This window comes from Aplysia californica, unplaced genomic scaffold, assembly GCF_000002075.1.
Source record: "Aplysia californica isolate F4 #8 unplaced genomic scaffold, AplCal3.0 scaffold00719, whole genome shotgun sequence".
In the NCBI taxonomy this organism is placed as follows: domain Eukaryota; kingdom Metazoa; phylum Mollusca; class Gastropoda; order Aplysiida; family Aplysiidae; genus Aplysia; species Aplysia californica.
The window spans coordinates 338,746-356,184 of NW_004797989.1; the positions used below are offsets into that span (position 1 = coordinate 338,746).

Consider the following 17,439-nt stretch of genomic DNA (forward strand, 5'->3'; position numbering starts at 1 on the left):
GGGCACCACCGAATTTTGAGGACACTTTTTTAATTTGCTCAAAGAGAGGAGTGGCCCCTCTTATTATGTAGACTCTTTGGCTGAGATGCGAATCTTATCAGCAACCGATTAGGTCGGACGTTCTGGGCAGGCTGCCTGGTTCACTCAGTGTGTACTGTTGGTGTACAGCGAGCACGCCTGGAAACGTGTGTTGTCGCCATGAATACTGTGGGAGTGTGTTAATTGATGATGAAAATAACAATCTAGACTACATATCTATCTGATAGCTTTCTATTTATAAAGTGTTACGAACACACAAATAAACCCCTCTCATAAATTGATGAGACCTTACGAGTAGCTACGCCCTTTCGAATATTTATAACCTTTTTAGACGCTCTTGTTGTTATGAATGACCTGAGGTTCGAAAGGGGATAATATAGGTCAATTTTCGAATGTTTTGCCTCAAATTGTTCTTTTTACCTGCACAATGGTATTCAAAACTATCAAACAAGCTTATTTTTTATCATGTAGTATCATTTCATTCAAAATCAAGCTCATTTGAAAGATTTTGTATAGAAAAATGAAAGTCTTGTTTCCTGACTAATAGATCCTTTCGAGCTCCTCATGTCTAAGTGGGTCAATTTGTTCTATAATTTTATTGGACGAACATCTAGAGCTACCAACTTGGCGTGTTTTGAATGAGACGTATGTCGGTTACGAACGAACGCTGGCGGTTCTAGAAGAAGACCACAAACTCAAGCAGACTGACGCGGGACCCGATTTGAACGGGAGATGATACTCGGCACGCATTGCTTGATCCAGGGGCCAGACTGACGTGGGACTAGAACGAAGACGAGGTGCCGAAATAGGCTTATTGGGCGACATAAACTCGGCCCCGCAGGACGAGGGTTAAGGCCTCATGCTGAAATTGAAATTGGAAGTGGCTCTTCTCACCAGGGGTGAGAACAGCCTGTGTCTCACTATTAATAAAAATAATAATAATTAAATTTAATAATGGATTGCATTTATATAGCGCATCACTTATGCAATGCTCTATGCGCTTAACATGACACATATAATGGATTTACAAATCAATTTTAAAGGTACATAGTGTTACATACTCATGCAAACACATATTCACTCACGCACACACCACACGCACGTACATACTCACATACACACATACGTACATATGCACATACGCACAAACAAACTCACAACGATCTACAGCTTGGATGCATTCTGTCTAATCGAAATATGATGAAAATAGAAATGATTTTAGTTTCTTCTTAAAAATTTCTAGATTTTCTGCTTCTCTGATAGTTTTTGGAAGCCTATTCCAAACAAGTAGGGCAAAATATGAAAAAGAGCGTTGGCCATATGATTTGTAATTTATTTTAGGCTTAACAAGGGTTGTTTTGTCACATGATGATCTGAGCGTTCTAGGAGGCACATAGGGTGTTAAAAGCTGTTTTAGATAGTCCGGTGATAAATCATTTAAGCACTTGTAGCAAGTTAAACAGATTTTATATATGATACGCTCTTTCACTGGGAGCCAGTGTAATGCTTTTAAAATAGGAGTCACATGATCATGCTTTAGTTTTTTAGTAATTATTTTGGCAGCAATATTTTGTACTCTTTGTAGTTGTTGTAACTGTTCATCAGGTACACCAGCCAGTAAGGAATTGCAATAATCAATCCTTGACAATAAAAGTGATGTTATTAAAGTTTTGGTGACACCAACAGATAGATATTTTCTAATGCTCCCTATTTTCTTCAGCTGGAGATATAGATTTATTTTTACAAAGATTGGATACACGGTATTTCATTGACATATCTTGATCTAGCACCACACCTAAATTTCTTATTTTAGTTTGGGCTGATATTTCGTGGCCATTGATGTTTATTCTGATATTGTCGATTTCATTGCATGCGCTGCTACGAAGAAATAATATTTCGGTCTTATCCTCATTTAATTTTAATTTGTTCTTGAACATCCATTTTCTTATATCATTGATACATCTGGCGATTCTATCTATGAGATTGTGTACATTGTCAGTTGTAGTGAATCCATACAGCTGTGTATCGTCTGCATAAAGATGGTAATTGAGGGCATATAAAGAAATTATTGATAACAGACTTTACGTGTACATTGTAAAGATGACAGGACCAAGGACCGAACCCCGAGGAACTACGTATTTTAGAGGTAAACTATCTGACACATCATTGCCAATTTTCACTGACATAAATCTATTGTCTAGATATGATTTAAACCACATTAGAACAGTACCAGATAGTAAAAATGACTTTTCCAATCTCTCTAGTAAAATTTCGTGGTCGATGGTATCGAACGCCGCTGACAAATCAAGCAGAACCAAAACACAGACTTTTTTATTATCGATTTCATTTAAAACATCTGATGATACCTTTAAAAGAGCGGTTTCCGTACTGTGGTGCCTTTTATAAGCAGATTGAAAAGGTTCTTCCATGTCATTAGCCTTTAGATGTTGTTGAACTTGACACAAAACGATTTTCTCCAGGATTTTTGATAAAAAGTTTAGATTGGAAACTGGCCTAAAATTTCTCATGTCGTTTTCATCAAGACCTTGTTTTTTAAGTAAAGGTTTTACAATGGCTTGTTTGAAAAGATCAGGTACGATTCCAGTGGTGAGTGACATATTAATAAAACGAGTAACATATGGTGCGAGATCTTCGATGCAGGTAACTAACAATGAAGTGGGTATTGGGTCTAAGTCGCATGTTTTAGCGGGGGACTCTTTGATATACTTAATGACATCTTTCTCTGATACCACTTTAAATTCACTCAATGTTGATTTGTTCATAATTGCAAGATTTTCATCAACAACTATATTTGTATTTACATCTAACATATCAGAGTCTAAATCAGTTCTTATTCTTTCAATTTTATCATTGAAAAAGTGCAGAAAATTACAACAAAGTTCTTTATCAGTTCCAGGTGGAAACAGTGTACAATTCTCCCTTCCCAATAATTGATCAGATAATCGAAAAAGTTCCTTGCAGGAGTTTACATTTTGAAATTTGTTAAGAAAGAATTGTCTTACACAATGCATCCCCAGCCACCGTCAATCACAAAAATCTCTACTTCTATTCAATACAGATGGATATTTTTTTTCATAGAAAGCAGGGAAAATGAACATTTATAACATTTTCAGTAACAATTATAAAAGGGGTACTAGACAAACATGAGTATGGGTACTTGTGTGTTACCCAGTGCTTCCCAAGATAGTGGATAGGGGAATTTCTTCCAGATAGAAGGTTAGCTGCCAAATGCAGTTGTTAACTAAATAGGAAATGATTGCGAGGAGCAGAGAAGAATCCTGGATGAAAGCACAATTTTAAGGCCTGTTCATTTTCCCTGCTTTCTATGAAAAAAAAATCCATCTGTATTGAATAGAAGTAGAGATTTTTGTGATTGACGGTGCCTGGGGATGCATTATGTCAGATGTGAAAATAGCTTAAAAATGGCTGCCAAAATTTGGTGACTTCCAAAGCTGTAGTGTCCTTGGAAAGTGGAATTTTATTTTTTTGTGCTTTTTATCATTTTTCAGTGACATCCACAGATTAGTTTGTTTTAAATAAGAAATAAACGATATTGAGCCCAAAACATAAATTTGATTTAAAAAACAGGCAGTACAATGTCGGTTTCTGATTAATTTATTTACTTTGACAAGCGCCTGATATCATGGCGATGCCACGCACATTCGTTTCTATCCACCTTTGACACCTGAATCCAGTTCTCGATCCTGTTACCAGCTATCATGCCTGGGTCGCTGAACACTTTCTAAAATTTTTTTACCTTCTTTCTGCAGATGTGGGTTTGCTGACTTCTTGAATCATGGGCAGATCTTCAAAGGATAAACGGGACGTTTACTACCGAAGAGCAAAAGAAGAGGGATGGAGAGCTCGGAGTGCTTACAAACTACTGCAAATCAATGATGATTTCGACATATTTGGAGGTAAGGATACACTGTTCTTCTGGCAGACTGAAATTTGATTTTGCTCATTGTGGCTGTGCTCCCGGAACGTGTTGCTGTTCCTGAGTTTTGTCCCGTTAGAAGCTAAGAACCTGAACCCCAACCCCTGAATTATGAAGCCAGCCTGTGAAGTCCACAGTTACATTTGCTTGTCCACATAGATGGCACGTTTATCTTTGCTCTTGACTTTAATTTTATGCAAATATTTGAGGCGTGTGATGTATAAGGTAATGAAGCTGAAGTTGGTAGCTTGTTCCTTTTTATGCACGACTGGTGTCTTTATTTTTTGTACAGTTCGAGATAATATTGATATGACTTTTCAAAGACTAAGGGCTCAGTGTGTATGTGACCTGTTGCTAGATGATATAATTATAATATGAGTGGACATTTTAATAGTAAAAAATCTAATTTTCTCCATAATGATCTTAATTGTGTCAGTGAAGGCATAAAACATTTAATTTACTAACATAATTGTTCTTTGTATATCACATGTAAATTTTCATCTGGACTCTCCAGGAGTGAAAAAAGTGGTTGACCTATGCGCTGCACCAGGAAGCTGGAGCCAAGTCCTGGCCAAGAAACTGAGGTGAGTTAAATTATTTAGATGTCAGGTGAGTAAGATGTGAGGTGGTTTTGATGTACGTGAACTGAGGACTTAAGGTGAGAGGATTTGTTTGTTTGAGTATGAAGAGGCACATCTGCATAAGAAAGCTTATTTGATGCTGGATTTCTGCAACTATCTTTTACTTGAGAAATTAATCAAAACTTATGAATTATTGAGTAGGGAAAAGAAAACCAAACTTATGTCAAGTTTGTATCATCTCATATTCCTTTAGAACAATTCAAACCGGTATTGCTTTTTTATGTCACCTCCTTGGGGAGCAGACATCCTGCTTTTTATTTGACTCACTGGCTTTTTTGTTATGCAAATACCCCAGAGTCTATTCAGATGATTCCATCTTGTTCCAGGGGTGCTGCAGGAGCCGAGTCTGATGCCAAAATTGTGGCTGTCGATCTCCAGGCTATGGCTCCTATACCGGGTGTCATCCAGATACAGGGAGACATCACCAAGGTATAATATACTGAACAAAAATACAACAAAATTTATTGACACCCTCCCCCCACCCAACTTAAATTTGGTTTACAGTGGATTATGTACGTACACAAGTGACAAATAGCTGTTTTTGGTGATTCATCAACACAGCACAATGCAGTTGACTTTGTTTAAAGAGAAATCTTCTCTTTATTCTATGCATCGCAACCTCCCTTACACACGAAATCTGTTTAATATGAAGAAATTGTTTGATCCCGTGAAGTTCATGTTATCAGGGTTTTACTGTACAAAATACCTCACCAATACGCAAAATTTTACACACACACCATGGTTTTTCACAGCTGTACAGCATGCTGGTTTTAGAAATTTAGCTAGAGGGTTATTTTGTTTTTTCAAGGACTAGATATTCAGCCACTCTGTGTTTTGAATTACAGAAATCAACTGCTCAAGCCATTATCGGCCATTTTGAAGGAGAGCAGGCAGATCTGGTGGTGTGTGACGGAGCCCCTGATGGTGAGCTTGTTTTGTTCGAGTCCCTTTTGTAGGTCTCTCTGATCTCTTTCCCCCCCCCCCCTTTTAGTGTATATTTTATTTCAATGTAGAAAGAAATGTTTTGTTTTACCTCTGCACAGTAATGAGTAGGTCATTCTCTCTAGTCCCGTGTTCTTTGTTTTTTTTCGATGTAATGAAAAATCACTGGATGGCATTTGTTCTTCTCCAGAAATATTGTCTGATATATTCAAAGACTCAATTTATAAAACTGATTCCATGAATAATTTCTATAAAAAGAAATGTATTCGATGGCACATTTAAATGTGCTATTCAATCAATTTATATAGTTTGTTGGCGGTTTAAAGTTGAGACTGAGAGAAAATAAAAAAAGCTACCTCCACTGGACACCCATCCTCAGTTTGAAAATCTGGACTTTGTACTGTTCACCATGTGTGTGTGTTTGTGAAACGACTGAGCCACTGTGGCCACCAGTAGGGAGGAAAGCCATCAGATACATGTCGAATTGTAGAAAAATGAGGAGTGAAAATCTGTTTTGTTGGTTCTGAAAATTGATTTTTTTCCCCCTTGCTTCTTTCAGTGACGGGGCTTCATGACATTGACGAGTACATTCAAGCACAGCTGCTGCTGGCTGTAAGTTGGTTTGTTCTTTGTGATGGAAGGAGATTTCTCTGTATTTGACTTTATTTATTTGTTTGGGGCTATTACCTCAAAAGTCTGCTTTCCAGGGCCATCTGGAAATATTCAGATTACTGCAAAATTTCTGAGGTTGACAGAATGCATAGGACTGAGTGGAGAGATGGCACTTTATGTTTGCTCCTTACCTGATATTTGGGAATGGGGGAGGGGGAGGAGACACAGAGACAGAGACAGAGACAGACAGAGAAAGTGAGACGCGGAGAGAGAAAGAGAAAGGGTAGTCTTAATAGTTTGTGTATGGAGACTCATCTTTGTGCATCTTGAGGAAATATCAAAGTTTGTTTATTAAAAATTTATCTGACAAATTTCGAAAACTTATGAGGATGTAAGTTTATTTTGCTTTTGCCATTGCTGGATTTTGCAAAGATTCTTCATGAACAGAATCGTCAATTTTTGGGCATATGGAGTTGTTGGTATCATCTTAAAGGCTATTTATTTGCCTTGCCTTCGATGAAAAAATATCCTTTTACCTTTATTTGAAGTCGAGACATTTGCGATTGAAGGAAGTGGGGGTCGCGTTGTTTCAGAGGTAAAATTATTGAGAAAAGTTTCGTGATTTCCATAGCTTAAGAGTCATTGGAAACTGCAAATTTACATTTTTTTGTGCATTTAATTCATTCGCTACTCATTATTTTTGGCTTGTGGACGAATTTTTTTTCGGGAAGTCGAAATGAGATGATGACTAGTGAGCAGTTCAAAGGTCTTTGGGGCCCCAATTGAAAAAATTGTATATATTAATATCAACATATCGTCACCCATCTCACAAAAGGGCGTATCGTCAAAATTACCGGTTTTGAGTTAACACCACCATGGTATGTCCGGTAGTGAGATCTATCTTCTCTCAAAACGGCATATCGATAGCTTTAAAAATGGCGGAGTTATGAGCAAAAAACATTTAGCCCTATAGCTCTCGGGCAGGAAACTGCATCTCACATAGAGGCGTATGCCTTCTTACGCCCCTTTGTGAGAATATATACGGAGGCATGTGACCGCATACGCCATGGTATGAGATGTTTCCTTTTGTTTTCTCGCTTGTAAATGAGGGGGATGCATCTCATTTCATGTTTAGTAGTCTTGCGATTCTTTCTCGCTGCATCATTGAGGGACTTTTATACGCTTCCTTACCATTAGTTTAAGTTGACAGTGTTGTTTTTGGTACCTGTGCTTTAAATTCCATCCTTGCTTTCAGCGTTTGATGTTCATGCACCCATAAAGTGATAGTATCTTAGCTCATTTGTAAGCTTATAAACATCAACTTTTAAAAATATTTTCTACAAGTAAAAGTTTCAATTTGGTCCATGAGTCCCCAAAGATGTAGTATTGCAGAAAGTTCTGATTATATTGACGATTTAGATGCTGACCCGTCTTTCCAACCTGGTTTCTGTGTCATGCAAGAAGGACATATTTGTAGCTGTGAAGGTGTGTATTGCTCCTGTGCTATACATACTGTCACTTTGTGGAAGAAACAGGCTCGTGGTAGTCTTTAAAAAAAGCCACGTAGCATCATGAGTAGAAAACGGATAAAGCCAGAGAGAATAACTCGGTCGTTGTTGGATATTGTACTCAACCTGAAAATTTCATGACAAAAGGTGCTGTCAAAGAAGTGACTGCTCAGAAAGGTCCACAGTCCAATAAGTATAAAGAAGCTAATCACAAAGGACATTTTGGAGATGAGTTCCTTAGCCCTATAACGGCAACACATTTTGGCGCGCACAGGATTTGAGACAGGTATGAATTTGAAAGCTATAAGAAATATGGTCGAAGCTGTCACACTATTGCGAATGAAACACACGAGGAAATGTTCCAGCAATATTACAGACTTGAAGACCATTATCTATAACGTGAGTTTGTCGTTGGTGACACTGTCTGCTCTGAATCTATGAAAGGGACGAGCTGTTCTCACGGACAGAAGACCAATACATATTACTTGACTGTCGATGGAATTCCGCCATCTGTAAGACAATATCAGCTGAAACTATTGAAGTAAAATAAAGAGGATGATGATACCCAGCAACTGTCAAAGAAAGAGATGAAAAACTTCCCACCCTTATTAATGCTCATATTGTGAGCTTCCCCGCTGTTGACTCACATCACTGCTGTAGGTCAGTTTCCAGTTAAAAGGACTAGCTCTCAAACCTGAACTGAAGAGGAGACAAAACAAAGGCTGAACAATCGCATCCACGGAAAAGCCAAAGTGAGAAAACTCAAAGAAGATGCTTCCAGCTGCAATATAATCATAAACTGAAGTGATATTATGGAACAGGCTCAACAGAGACTATTCAATAACTATTTATTTCCTACAAACCCACAGTACCAAACAGTGATCTTTAAGCCCCAGAAAAATCAAGTCAAAGACATTCCATTGAACAGCCTAAAAAACTCCCAATAGCCAAGTACACCTTTTCATCAGACTGGAGGAACACACAATGTTCTTCTAAATCTGCCACATTTATCTTTCTTCTAAACAAACACTTGCACAATATTTCATTGATAAACAAAGTATTATGGGCTAAAACATTTATAAGGTATTACACAAATTCATTACACATGCTCAGAATTTATCTTTCTACTAATATTGTTGTTGTCTAAGGATGGTGCTCAGTCCTGAATGAAAGGATCTGTGCAGTACTAGTAATTTTATTCTCATTGTATTGTGCAAATTCTTATAATACCTTGAAGACAAGTAAGAAAGCTTGACTCTTTAAGTTATTTACATTTCATATCGTGGAGACCCCAAATCTGTTTCATTTTCTTTTTCTTGTCGTTTTTCACTCCCCAAAATTGATCAATTTGGCATATTGAGTTGATAAACCTGTTCAATAATCAAGAAAAAAAATCCATTTTCTCTTATATTCTTTTACCAAACGATGTGGCGTATTGTCAATCTTGTGTCTTTACGGACATAATTATGTTCTCACAAACAGGCGTATCAGCTATTTTAGACCATTTCTTTAAAAATGATGACGCAATATCTATAACTGTTATAGGGAATGATAAATCGGTGGTTGTACTAATATCTTGCCCAAAATGTAAACGAAAAAGCAAACGGTTACGCCACAGCAAGAACTTAAAAAGTGTCCAAAACTTTAAAACGCTCTCCTGAAAAATGCCAAAAATGCTCTTACGCCCTTTTGTGAGATGGACGACGATATTATACACCGAAATTTTCAGTATGATTAGCAAAATACAACTGTAATGTTTATTTGTGTAATTTTCAACTTTGGTTCCTGTAAGAGACGATTATGCAACACAATTTTGATTGGATGTGGATGAAATTTGAAAATTAAAAAATTGAACACCTTTGGTGAAACTAAACAAAATATTTTTGCCCCTAGTCAAATAATGCACCAAAATAACCATAAATGAATATAGAACTGGAAAATATTGAAAAATTTGCAGTTATTTACCTTACTTTCCACACAATTTGTACATTTGGATCATAACATCCAATATTGTAAAAAATAATTTATAATCTTGAAAAAAGGACAAGATATACTGAAAAAATACACACGTATCTTATATGGAATTATTCAGAATTGGATTTGGAATAAACCTACACATTTCTGGATCGTACTTCTTTTGTAATTTCTCACAAAAGTAATGATTTTGGGGATAAAAAATATTTTGACAATTTAGATCTAAATGTAGATCTTACACTGAAAAATATTGATTTCTCAATAACAAAGCTTTCGCAATTTTAGTCCATTTCACAAATATAGTGTAAATGTTCTAAAGAAGAGTCCTACATTTCTTTAGTAAGCAAAAAAATTATACATTTTGTTGTGTAAAAGTACTAAGACTGGTGTCTGGGCTATAATTTGGGCCTCGCGATAAAACAAAGTCGCATAAACTTCAAAATTGTGTTTCAAAACTGAATCAAAACTTCCGATTTGCGTTATATTATAACCTTTATTTTAACATCGATATGTGGATTGGAATAAAACATAAGGTAGAATTATAGATCAGTTCTCGAGCCGCTAGGGGCGGCTTGCCATAAGGAAGTCACTTTCGCCGCGCCGCTGCCCACAGCTCGGCGTAGCGAATGAGTTAATCAATGTTTTTCCATAAAATCCAAACATAAAAGTGTTTTTAAATGGGCGTACAAGGTGTTGAGCCAAAAAACAAAAATTCGTTAAAAATATCCAAACTGGCCAAAAAATGCAGATTTCTCTGATTTCATTATTTTGATGAGCGCCTGATTTCACCACAATGCCTCACATATTGATAATGCTATGCTTTTGAAAGCTTTTCTTGCAAAAAAACCCCCTCTAACTCACTGATTTGAATGATGAAAGAAGACGAAAATGTCAGCCCACAATTTTTTTTTTAGATACTTCTGCACCAAAGATACAGTTTGCCCATGCCTGTCTTGTGTGTTCTCTGATCTTTACAACTGGTGCATTATTATTTTCCCAGGCTCTGAACATCACCACTCATGTCCTCAAGTCAGGCGGGACTTTTGTTGCCAAGGTTGGTTCGAATTCTCATTCCTCATGGCTTGTGATTGATTGTAATGATTGTAGATGTTTTTAGCCCCTTTCTACATGGTTTAGATCGGCTGAGAGATGGGCTGCTCTGACCCGGCCTGTCCAAACCGCCTTGGGCTTGGTGGGATGGTGGGAGACATTAACAGAGATACTCAATGTAATACTTCCTTAGTGTAAGACAAAATCACAGTCAAATCTTTTGTGTGCAGCGGCAGAGAGCCTAACTGTTACACCCCAGTCTCCAGTATTAGGTGACAGCAGAGTAGGAAAATATATTTACAAAAATAAGTCGAGGGGTAAACACTTTGGCCTTGCGCATGTTAAAGGTCAGTTCATGTGGGCGTGTTAATTTATATGAGTGGGGATGTGGGTGAGCTATTTCCTCAGGACTGTTGTAGCACTGATGATATGAATAGAAAAGTATGAGCAAAAGTAAAGGACGGTGTGAATTGAGCAAAAATAAGTGGTGGGATGAATTCTTTAGCAGCATTGGTTGAATGTCATTTGATGTAAGGGTGTCAGTGTAGTTATGTGGAGATATGCTTTAGCAGGTTAAGTGTTGAATACAGTCCATGCCGGCTTCAAGCACGGTCATCGGGAGAAAGCTTAAGCGTGCTTAAAGCCGAAGCGTGCTTAAGTGCAAAGTAGACATAATCCAGAGATTTTCATGTTGAAAATTTCCCGTGCTATTTCCCTTTGTTTGCAAGCAGGCCTATAGCGGTCCCGCAAAAGTATGCACTGTCATTTAGACACCCGCCTTGGTATTTTTTGTTCTCTTGTTTGTTTTTGTTTTGAGGTCAAATGGGAAATGAAAACTTAATTCAGACGGCCAGTCACGATACAGCACACTAGGCCTACTGTAACACACTGCCTGTGCGTACCACTGCCCGCTGTGCCACTCATACCACCGCCTTCATTCCCACCTCGCGCGTGATACACAATCAGGATTAATGGATAGCGAGGGTCAAAGGTGAAATCGCTGCCAACCTCCCTTTCTCGTCTCCCCAACTCTCTTTGTATTTTTTTTTGGTCGTGGGTAGCTTTGCCCTAGGCCTAGGCTAGAACCTATGTCCGCGCGCACGGCTGTGTGCATCTCTCTGCCTTCCTCTCCGCCCGTGTGAGTGTGTGTGTCCATCACTTGCGTTCTTTGTGTTTCTCTTGACACACTCCACTGCTGTGGTGTAAACTGTGTTCGAACTTTGATGGGTCATCATGAAAATATTGACTGTCTTGTAAATGAAGCGTGCTTGAAGCCGAAGTTACTGTGCTTAAAGGCGTGTAATTTATATAGCAAAAATTCGGTAAGAGCCGTTTATCGTGCTTGAGTCCGAAACGTGCTTAAGGCCGGCATGCTTAAAGCCGGCACGGACTGTATACGGTACATGTTGCCCAGTCAGTTATTTAGCGTACTTTTTTATTTTTAAAAAAAAAGCATAATTCTTGGGACGGCATCTTCACTCTATCATTCTTTCTTCAAGGAACAAACCATTTTTGCAGCTGGTTGGAGAGTGCCACTGGTATGTCCTACTTGCTTTCTTTCCCTTTGTTGTTTCTGCCTGTCTTTTCTGCTTTTTTACAGCTAAATGACAGCCCTTGACTGAAAGGAAGGAGTGGAGAACCTTAACTGCCAATGTCTGCTCCAGACAAGACTCTCAATGATGATGATGATGAATTGACAGCTATTCTTTTTGTCATGCTTCTCTTTGCTCAAACAAACATACAGTCAAACACGCGTAATTTGTATCCGTCGGGGATTGGAAATAGTGCTCGAGATTTCCGTAATTCGTCATGTCCATGAAAGTCCCAAATAGTAAGATAATAAAAAGAGAGAAAATCAAGGGAGATAAAAGAGAACAGTAAAACAATTAACATGGTTAGCTCCCTTGACGAATGTGCTGATGGTGTGAATGCAAGAAGATGAATGAAAGTGGAAAGCAGAAAATCTAACGTGTACACCACCGACTCCAATGTCATTCCTTTCCTCTTGTTGCATTGACTAACTGAAAGTTACACCTCTTACCATCTGCACCGCACGCGTCCCACAGCAAGATTGCACACGTGGCGACCCAGTCATGCCGTGCGGTCAGCATCACTCCTCAATCCCTCTTCTCCGCCCCCCCTCCTCCAGCCTTTCATGGTGAGACAAGGACCACGTTTTGGCTGTAACAATAGAAAGGAAACACTGTAAAGCCGGGTCTTTAGTTGAGAATGCGAAGTGGACTTGTTCGAGATTCGAGTATTGCGTGTTCCAAGTGTTCGGGAACTCCGTGAAGTCAATACAAAGAAAATGTAGGGACTGAAACGGGACCGAGCATTATGCTCAAGGGGGATTCTAGAGTGATGCCCAAGGCCAAGAAAAAATGGCTAATTTGTGTAATTTGTTGCTCTTTTGGAGGGAGGGGGGGGGGTGTAAGTAACAGCACATTTGACGTAGCGGTGGGTATTTTGTTTCAGATTTTCCGGGGCAAGGATGTCACGCTACTGTACGCACAACTCAAGATTTTCTTCCCGGAGGTCACAGTGTTCAAGCCTCGGAGCAGTCGCAACTCCAGTATAGGTGACTTGTTCTTTTTCTTTCTCTCTCTATCTTTCCCCACCTTCATTACATCTGTCTCTCTCTCTGTCTACCTATACCTTTGTTACATCGCTCTCTCTCTTTCTCTCTCTATCTCGCTCTTTCTCTCTCAATTTCCCTCCCTGCCCCTCGTTTCACTTCTCTCTGTCTGTCTGTCTGTCTCTCTCTCTCTTGCTCTCTCTCTCAATCTCCTTCCCCACCCCTCTTTCTCTCTCTCTCTGTCTCTGTCTCTCTCTTTCTTGAAACTCCCAATATTAATATTTTCCCCCATTCTATTATAAAGGTGTACACATGATCAGGAGTGTAAGTTTCTGTGAATTGATGGTTGGAGAGCGTTGCTGGTAGGTTCTTCATTTTTTTCATTATTGTTTGTTTGTTTTATTTTTTATCTTTGCACTACACAATCATTATTGTGTCGGTGTGCACATTTTTACTCGAACAAACAAACAAACAAACAAACAAACAAAGAAACAGTCAAACAAACAAGCAAACATTTACCAGTTCACCCTGAGTACATTGTTGTTTTACTGGGTTACTTCCCTTCCACAGAGGCGTTTGTCGTATGCCAGGGTTACTCCCCACCAGAGGGCTATATCCCCAACATGTCCAACCCTCTGCTAGATCAGCAATACGGTGAGCGTCTGTCTTACTCGTGATTTTTGTCGTCTTTCTTTTTCTTGACTTTGATTCAAAAGTTTTTAAAACTAGGATTTGAAAATACTGTGTTGCTTACTGAAGAAATGATATCACGATCTGTGTGTGTATGTGTTTGTGCATGCCTGCTTGTGTGAGTGTGTTCGTTTGTGAGGGATGTAGGTGTTAACGTGTGCTTGGGTGCATGCATGTGTGTCTGTATGTGTGTGTATGTTTACTAGACTTTCACGATCGTATGATGGAAAAAGTGCTAGGGAATGGAGATGAGTCAGACATGTGTGACCAATGGCGTTAAACAAGGATGCGTCCTTGCCCTAACTCTTTTCAGCATGGTATTCTCTGCCATGCTAACAGATGCCTTCCTCAACAGTGAAGATGGCGTCTGTATCAGGTACAGAACCGACGGCAGGCCGTTCAACTTCAAGCTCTTCCAGGCCGTTACCAGGGTGAAAGAAACAATCCACTCAACGCTAACACAGAAGAGTGTATGCAAAATGAAATTAACTGTTTCGCCTTAACCTGTGACAACTCGGCCTCACCATCAGTACCAAGAGAACCGAAGTCATGTACCAAACAGCCCCCGGACAAACCATACACAGTGCCATAAATCATGGTGAAGGGACAGAAACTCCAAGCAGCTGACCACTTTACCTACCTAGGCAGCACGCTTTCATGTACATATAGATTCTGAAATTAACAATAGAATTGCCAAGGCCAGCGCCTTTTGGAGGCTTCGCAAGAATGTCTTGGAGCACAGAGGACTCAGCCGCTCCACAAAGCTGAAGGTCTACCGGGCAGTTGTTCTTATCATCCTTATCTACGCCAGCGAGACCTGGATTGTCTACAGCAGACACGCCAAGCAACTCAATCGATTCCGCCTGAGCTGTCTCCGTAAAATCCTCCGCATCTGATGGAAGGACAAAGCCCCAGTCACTGTTGTTTTAGAGCAAGCCGGAGCCGCCAGGATCTACACCATCCTCCACAAAACGCGAGCCAGATGGGCTGGCCACGTGATCAAAATGGCGAACAGCCGGTTGCCCAAACAGTTGATGTATGGAGAGCCGCTTCATGGCAAGCACTCAGTTGGAGGGCAGAAAAAAACGTTTTAAGGACTGCCTCAAAGTCTCACTAAAGGAACTTGGAATCCTGAACGACTGGTGAGAAACGCTGTCCCTGGATCATCCCGCTTGGCGCTGCAGTCTTACGAAGGGAGCTAAAGCAGCAGAGGCCAAGCGCACCGCTGAAGCCAAAAAAAACGCAATGTGCACAAGTCAAGACCTGCTTCCACCACAAGTCCAACAGCAGACTACCCGTGCCCACATTGTGGGCGAACCTTCCGAGCCTGGATAGACCTAATCAGCCGTCTCCGGACCCATAGTCACCTTCAACAGACCAATTTGTGAAGTCATGGTCATCTTCATAAGCGAAGGACGCAATTAAACATTCACTTCACATGACATGCCTTGAACTGAACAAAATACTCTTTGCAGAAGGCCGTATCTCATATTTCTAGGATTTTTAAAATAAGGTTGATTGATGTTTCAAACTTAAAGTATTGTAGTAGTGGCTATGATGTGTTCTGTGTTCTTCTTTGTGGGTTCAGTAGTGTGTGTGTCCTTAAGCCAGCTTAGCGGGTGTTTGGAGGAAGCCACTGGTAGGTGTCACTTCTTTTCTTTTTAAAAAAAATCTGTTCTTTCTTTTCCCCAGCACTAAATGACAGTTATTGTGTCGGTGTGATTCTCTTTACTCCAACAAACAGAGCAAACGAATTATGTGTTTTCCATTGTACACCAAATCTCCACATGGGGATCAATAAATGGGGAGTTTTGTTTTGTTTTGTTTTTTGTTTGTAAATATATTTCTGATTTTTATTTCAATTTTGTCAGATTTGGATTTCAACAATCTGGAAGGTCCTAACCGTGTGATTGTCCCATTCCTGGCCTGTGGAGACTTGAGTGGGTTTGACTCGGATATGACTTATCCTTTACAGGTGAGAGATACGACTTATTGTCACCTTACAGGTGAGAGGTATGACTTATTGTCATGTTACAGGTGAAAGAGAGACATTACTTCATGTCATCTTACAGGTGAGAGAGATGTGACTTTTTTGTCACCTTATACGGTGACATAGACATGACTTATTGTCACCTTACAGGTGAGAGAAACATGACTTATTGTCACCTTACAGGTGAGAGAGACGTGACTTATTGTCACCTTACAGGTGAGAGAGACGTGACTTATTGTCACCTTACAGGCGAGAGAAATACGACTTATTCACCTTACAGGTGAGAGACACAGGTGACATATGTGACTTATCTATTACCGTCACATATGAGAGTTCTGACTTTTTGTCACTTTACAGGTGAGAGATGTGACTTATGGGTAACAAATAAATGATCATTATTGTGTCAATGATGTGCTTCTCTTTACTCAAACGAATGACCGCCATTATTGTGTCAATAATGTGCTTCTCTTTACTCAAACGAATGACCGCCATTATTGTGTCAATGATGTGCTTCTCTTTACTCAAACGAATGACCGCCGTTATTGTGTCAATGATGTGCTTCTCTTTACTCAAACGAATGACCGCCATTATTGTGTCAATGATGTGCTTCTCTTTACTCAAACGAATGACCACCATTATTGTGTCAATGATGTGCTTCTCTTTACTCAAACGAATGACCGCCATTATTATGTCAATGATGTGCTTCTCGTTTTTTAAACGACCCGACACAACTTCCTGTTTCAGCTGGGCGAGGGGGAGAGCTACACGTACCACTCGCCCACACAGTCCCCGATCAACCCACCCTACAAGGAGGCCTGTGAACTGCGTCGGTCCGACAGGCTGGTCAAGCCATCTGCCTCGGTTCTCACGTCTGCTGATGAGGACAGGCAAGGAGTGGACAGTGGTCAACTGGGAGCTGGAGGTGCTGTAGGTGGTTGTGGTGATAGTGGTAGTGGTGACATTGTATCGGGAAGCAGCCAGAAAAGTGTTGAAAAGACTGTAAATGTTGATGCTGTCAGTGGGAGTGTACGAGATTTGGTAATAAAGTAAAATTGTTGTAATTGTAATCATGTTTGTTTGTTTGATCTTTTTGAGTCTTTCCATGTCAAATCAGTTTTTGTTTTCTTCTTTCTTAATTTGTATATATTTTATACAGTCCAAGTAGTCTAAGATGGCCACCCATTGTCAAGGAGAAAGTGGCTATCTTTGAGAGGTGGACATCTTTAACTCACTTGAATGTCATTTTAGATTAATATTGAAAAAAATACAAGGGGGAACGTGGGAAGTTGTCATTTTTACAGGTGATTGTCTTGGACAAGTGGCCTTTGGAGCAGGTTTGAGTATACATTGTATCATGTATGTTTAAGCTAGAGTTCTCATCAACGATTCCAAGACCCATAGCCGGTGGGTGGTTGGCTGGTGCTCTGGTGTGTCTTGCTCCTTCTTTCCTGTTAAACATC

The 17,439-nt window shown here is 39.6% G+C and overlaps 1 protein-coding gene across 4 annotated transcripts in view; it reads left to right on the forward strand.

Moving 5' to 3' along the window:
* LOC101857210 (putative tRNA (cytidine(32)/guanosine(34)-2'-O)-methyltransferase) overlaps window positions 1-17,046 on the forward strand; it is an 18,432-nt gene extending 1,386 nt beyond the window's left edge. For all 4 annotated transcript variants that reach the window (XM_013088299.2, XM_005108780.3, XM_005108781.3 and 1 more), the window contains exons 2-11: window positions 3,831-3,977; window positions 4,512-4,581; window positions 4,965-5,067; window positions 5,484-5,562; window positions 6,140-6,192; window positions 10,675-10,728; window positions 13,200-13,302; window positions 13,870-13,953; window positions 15,861-15,964; window positions 16,724-17,046. In XM_013088299.2, the coding sequence (XP_012943753.1) occupies window positions 3,857-3,977; window positions 4,512-4,581; window positions 4,965-5,067; window positions 5,484-5,562; window positions 6,140-6,192; window positions 10,675-10,728; window positions 13,200-13,302; window positions 13,870-13,953; window positions 15,861-15,964; window positions 16,724-17,029 (1,077 nt within the window). In that variant the 5' untranslated portion in view covers window positions 3,831-3,856 and the 3' untranslated portion in view covers window positions 17,030-17,046. The remainder of the gene's footprint in view (window positions 1-3,830; window positions 3,978-4,511; window positions 4,582-4,964; window positions 5,068-5,483; window positions 5,563-6,139; window positions 6,193-10,674; window positions 10,729-13,199; window positions 13,303-13,869; window positions 13,954-15,860; window positions 15,965-16,723) is intronic.
* Window positions 17,047-17,439: the final 393 nt, after the last annotated feature.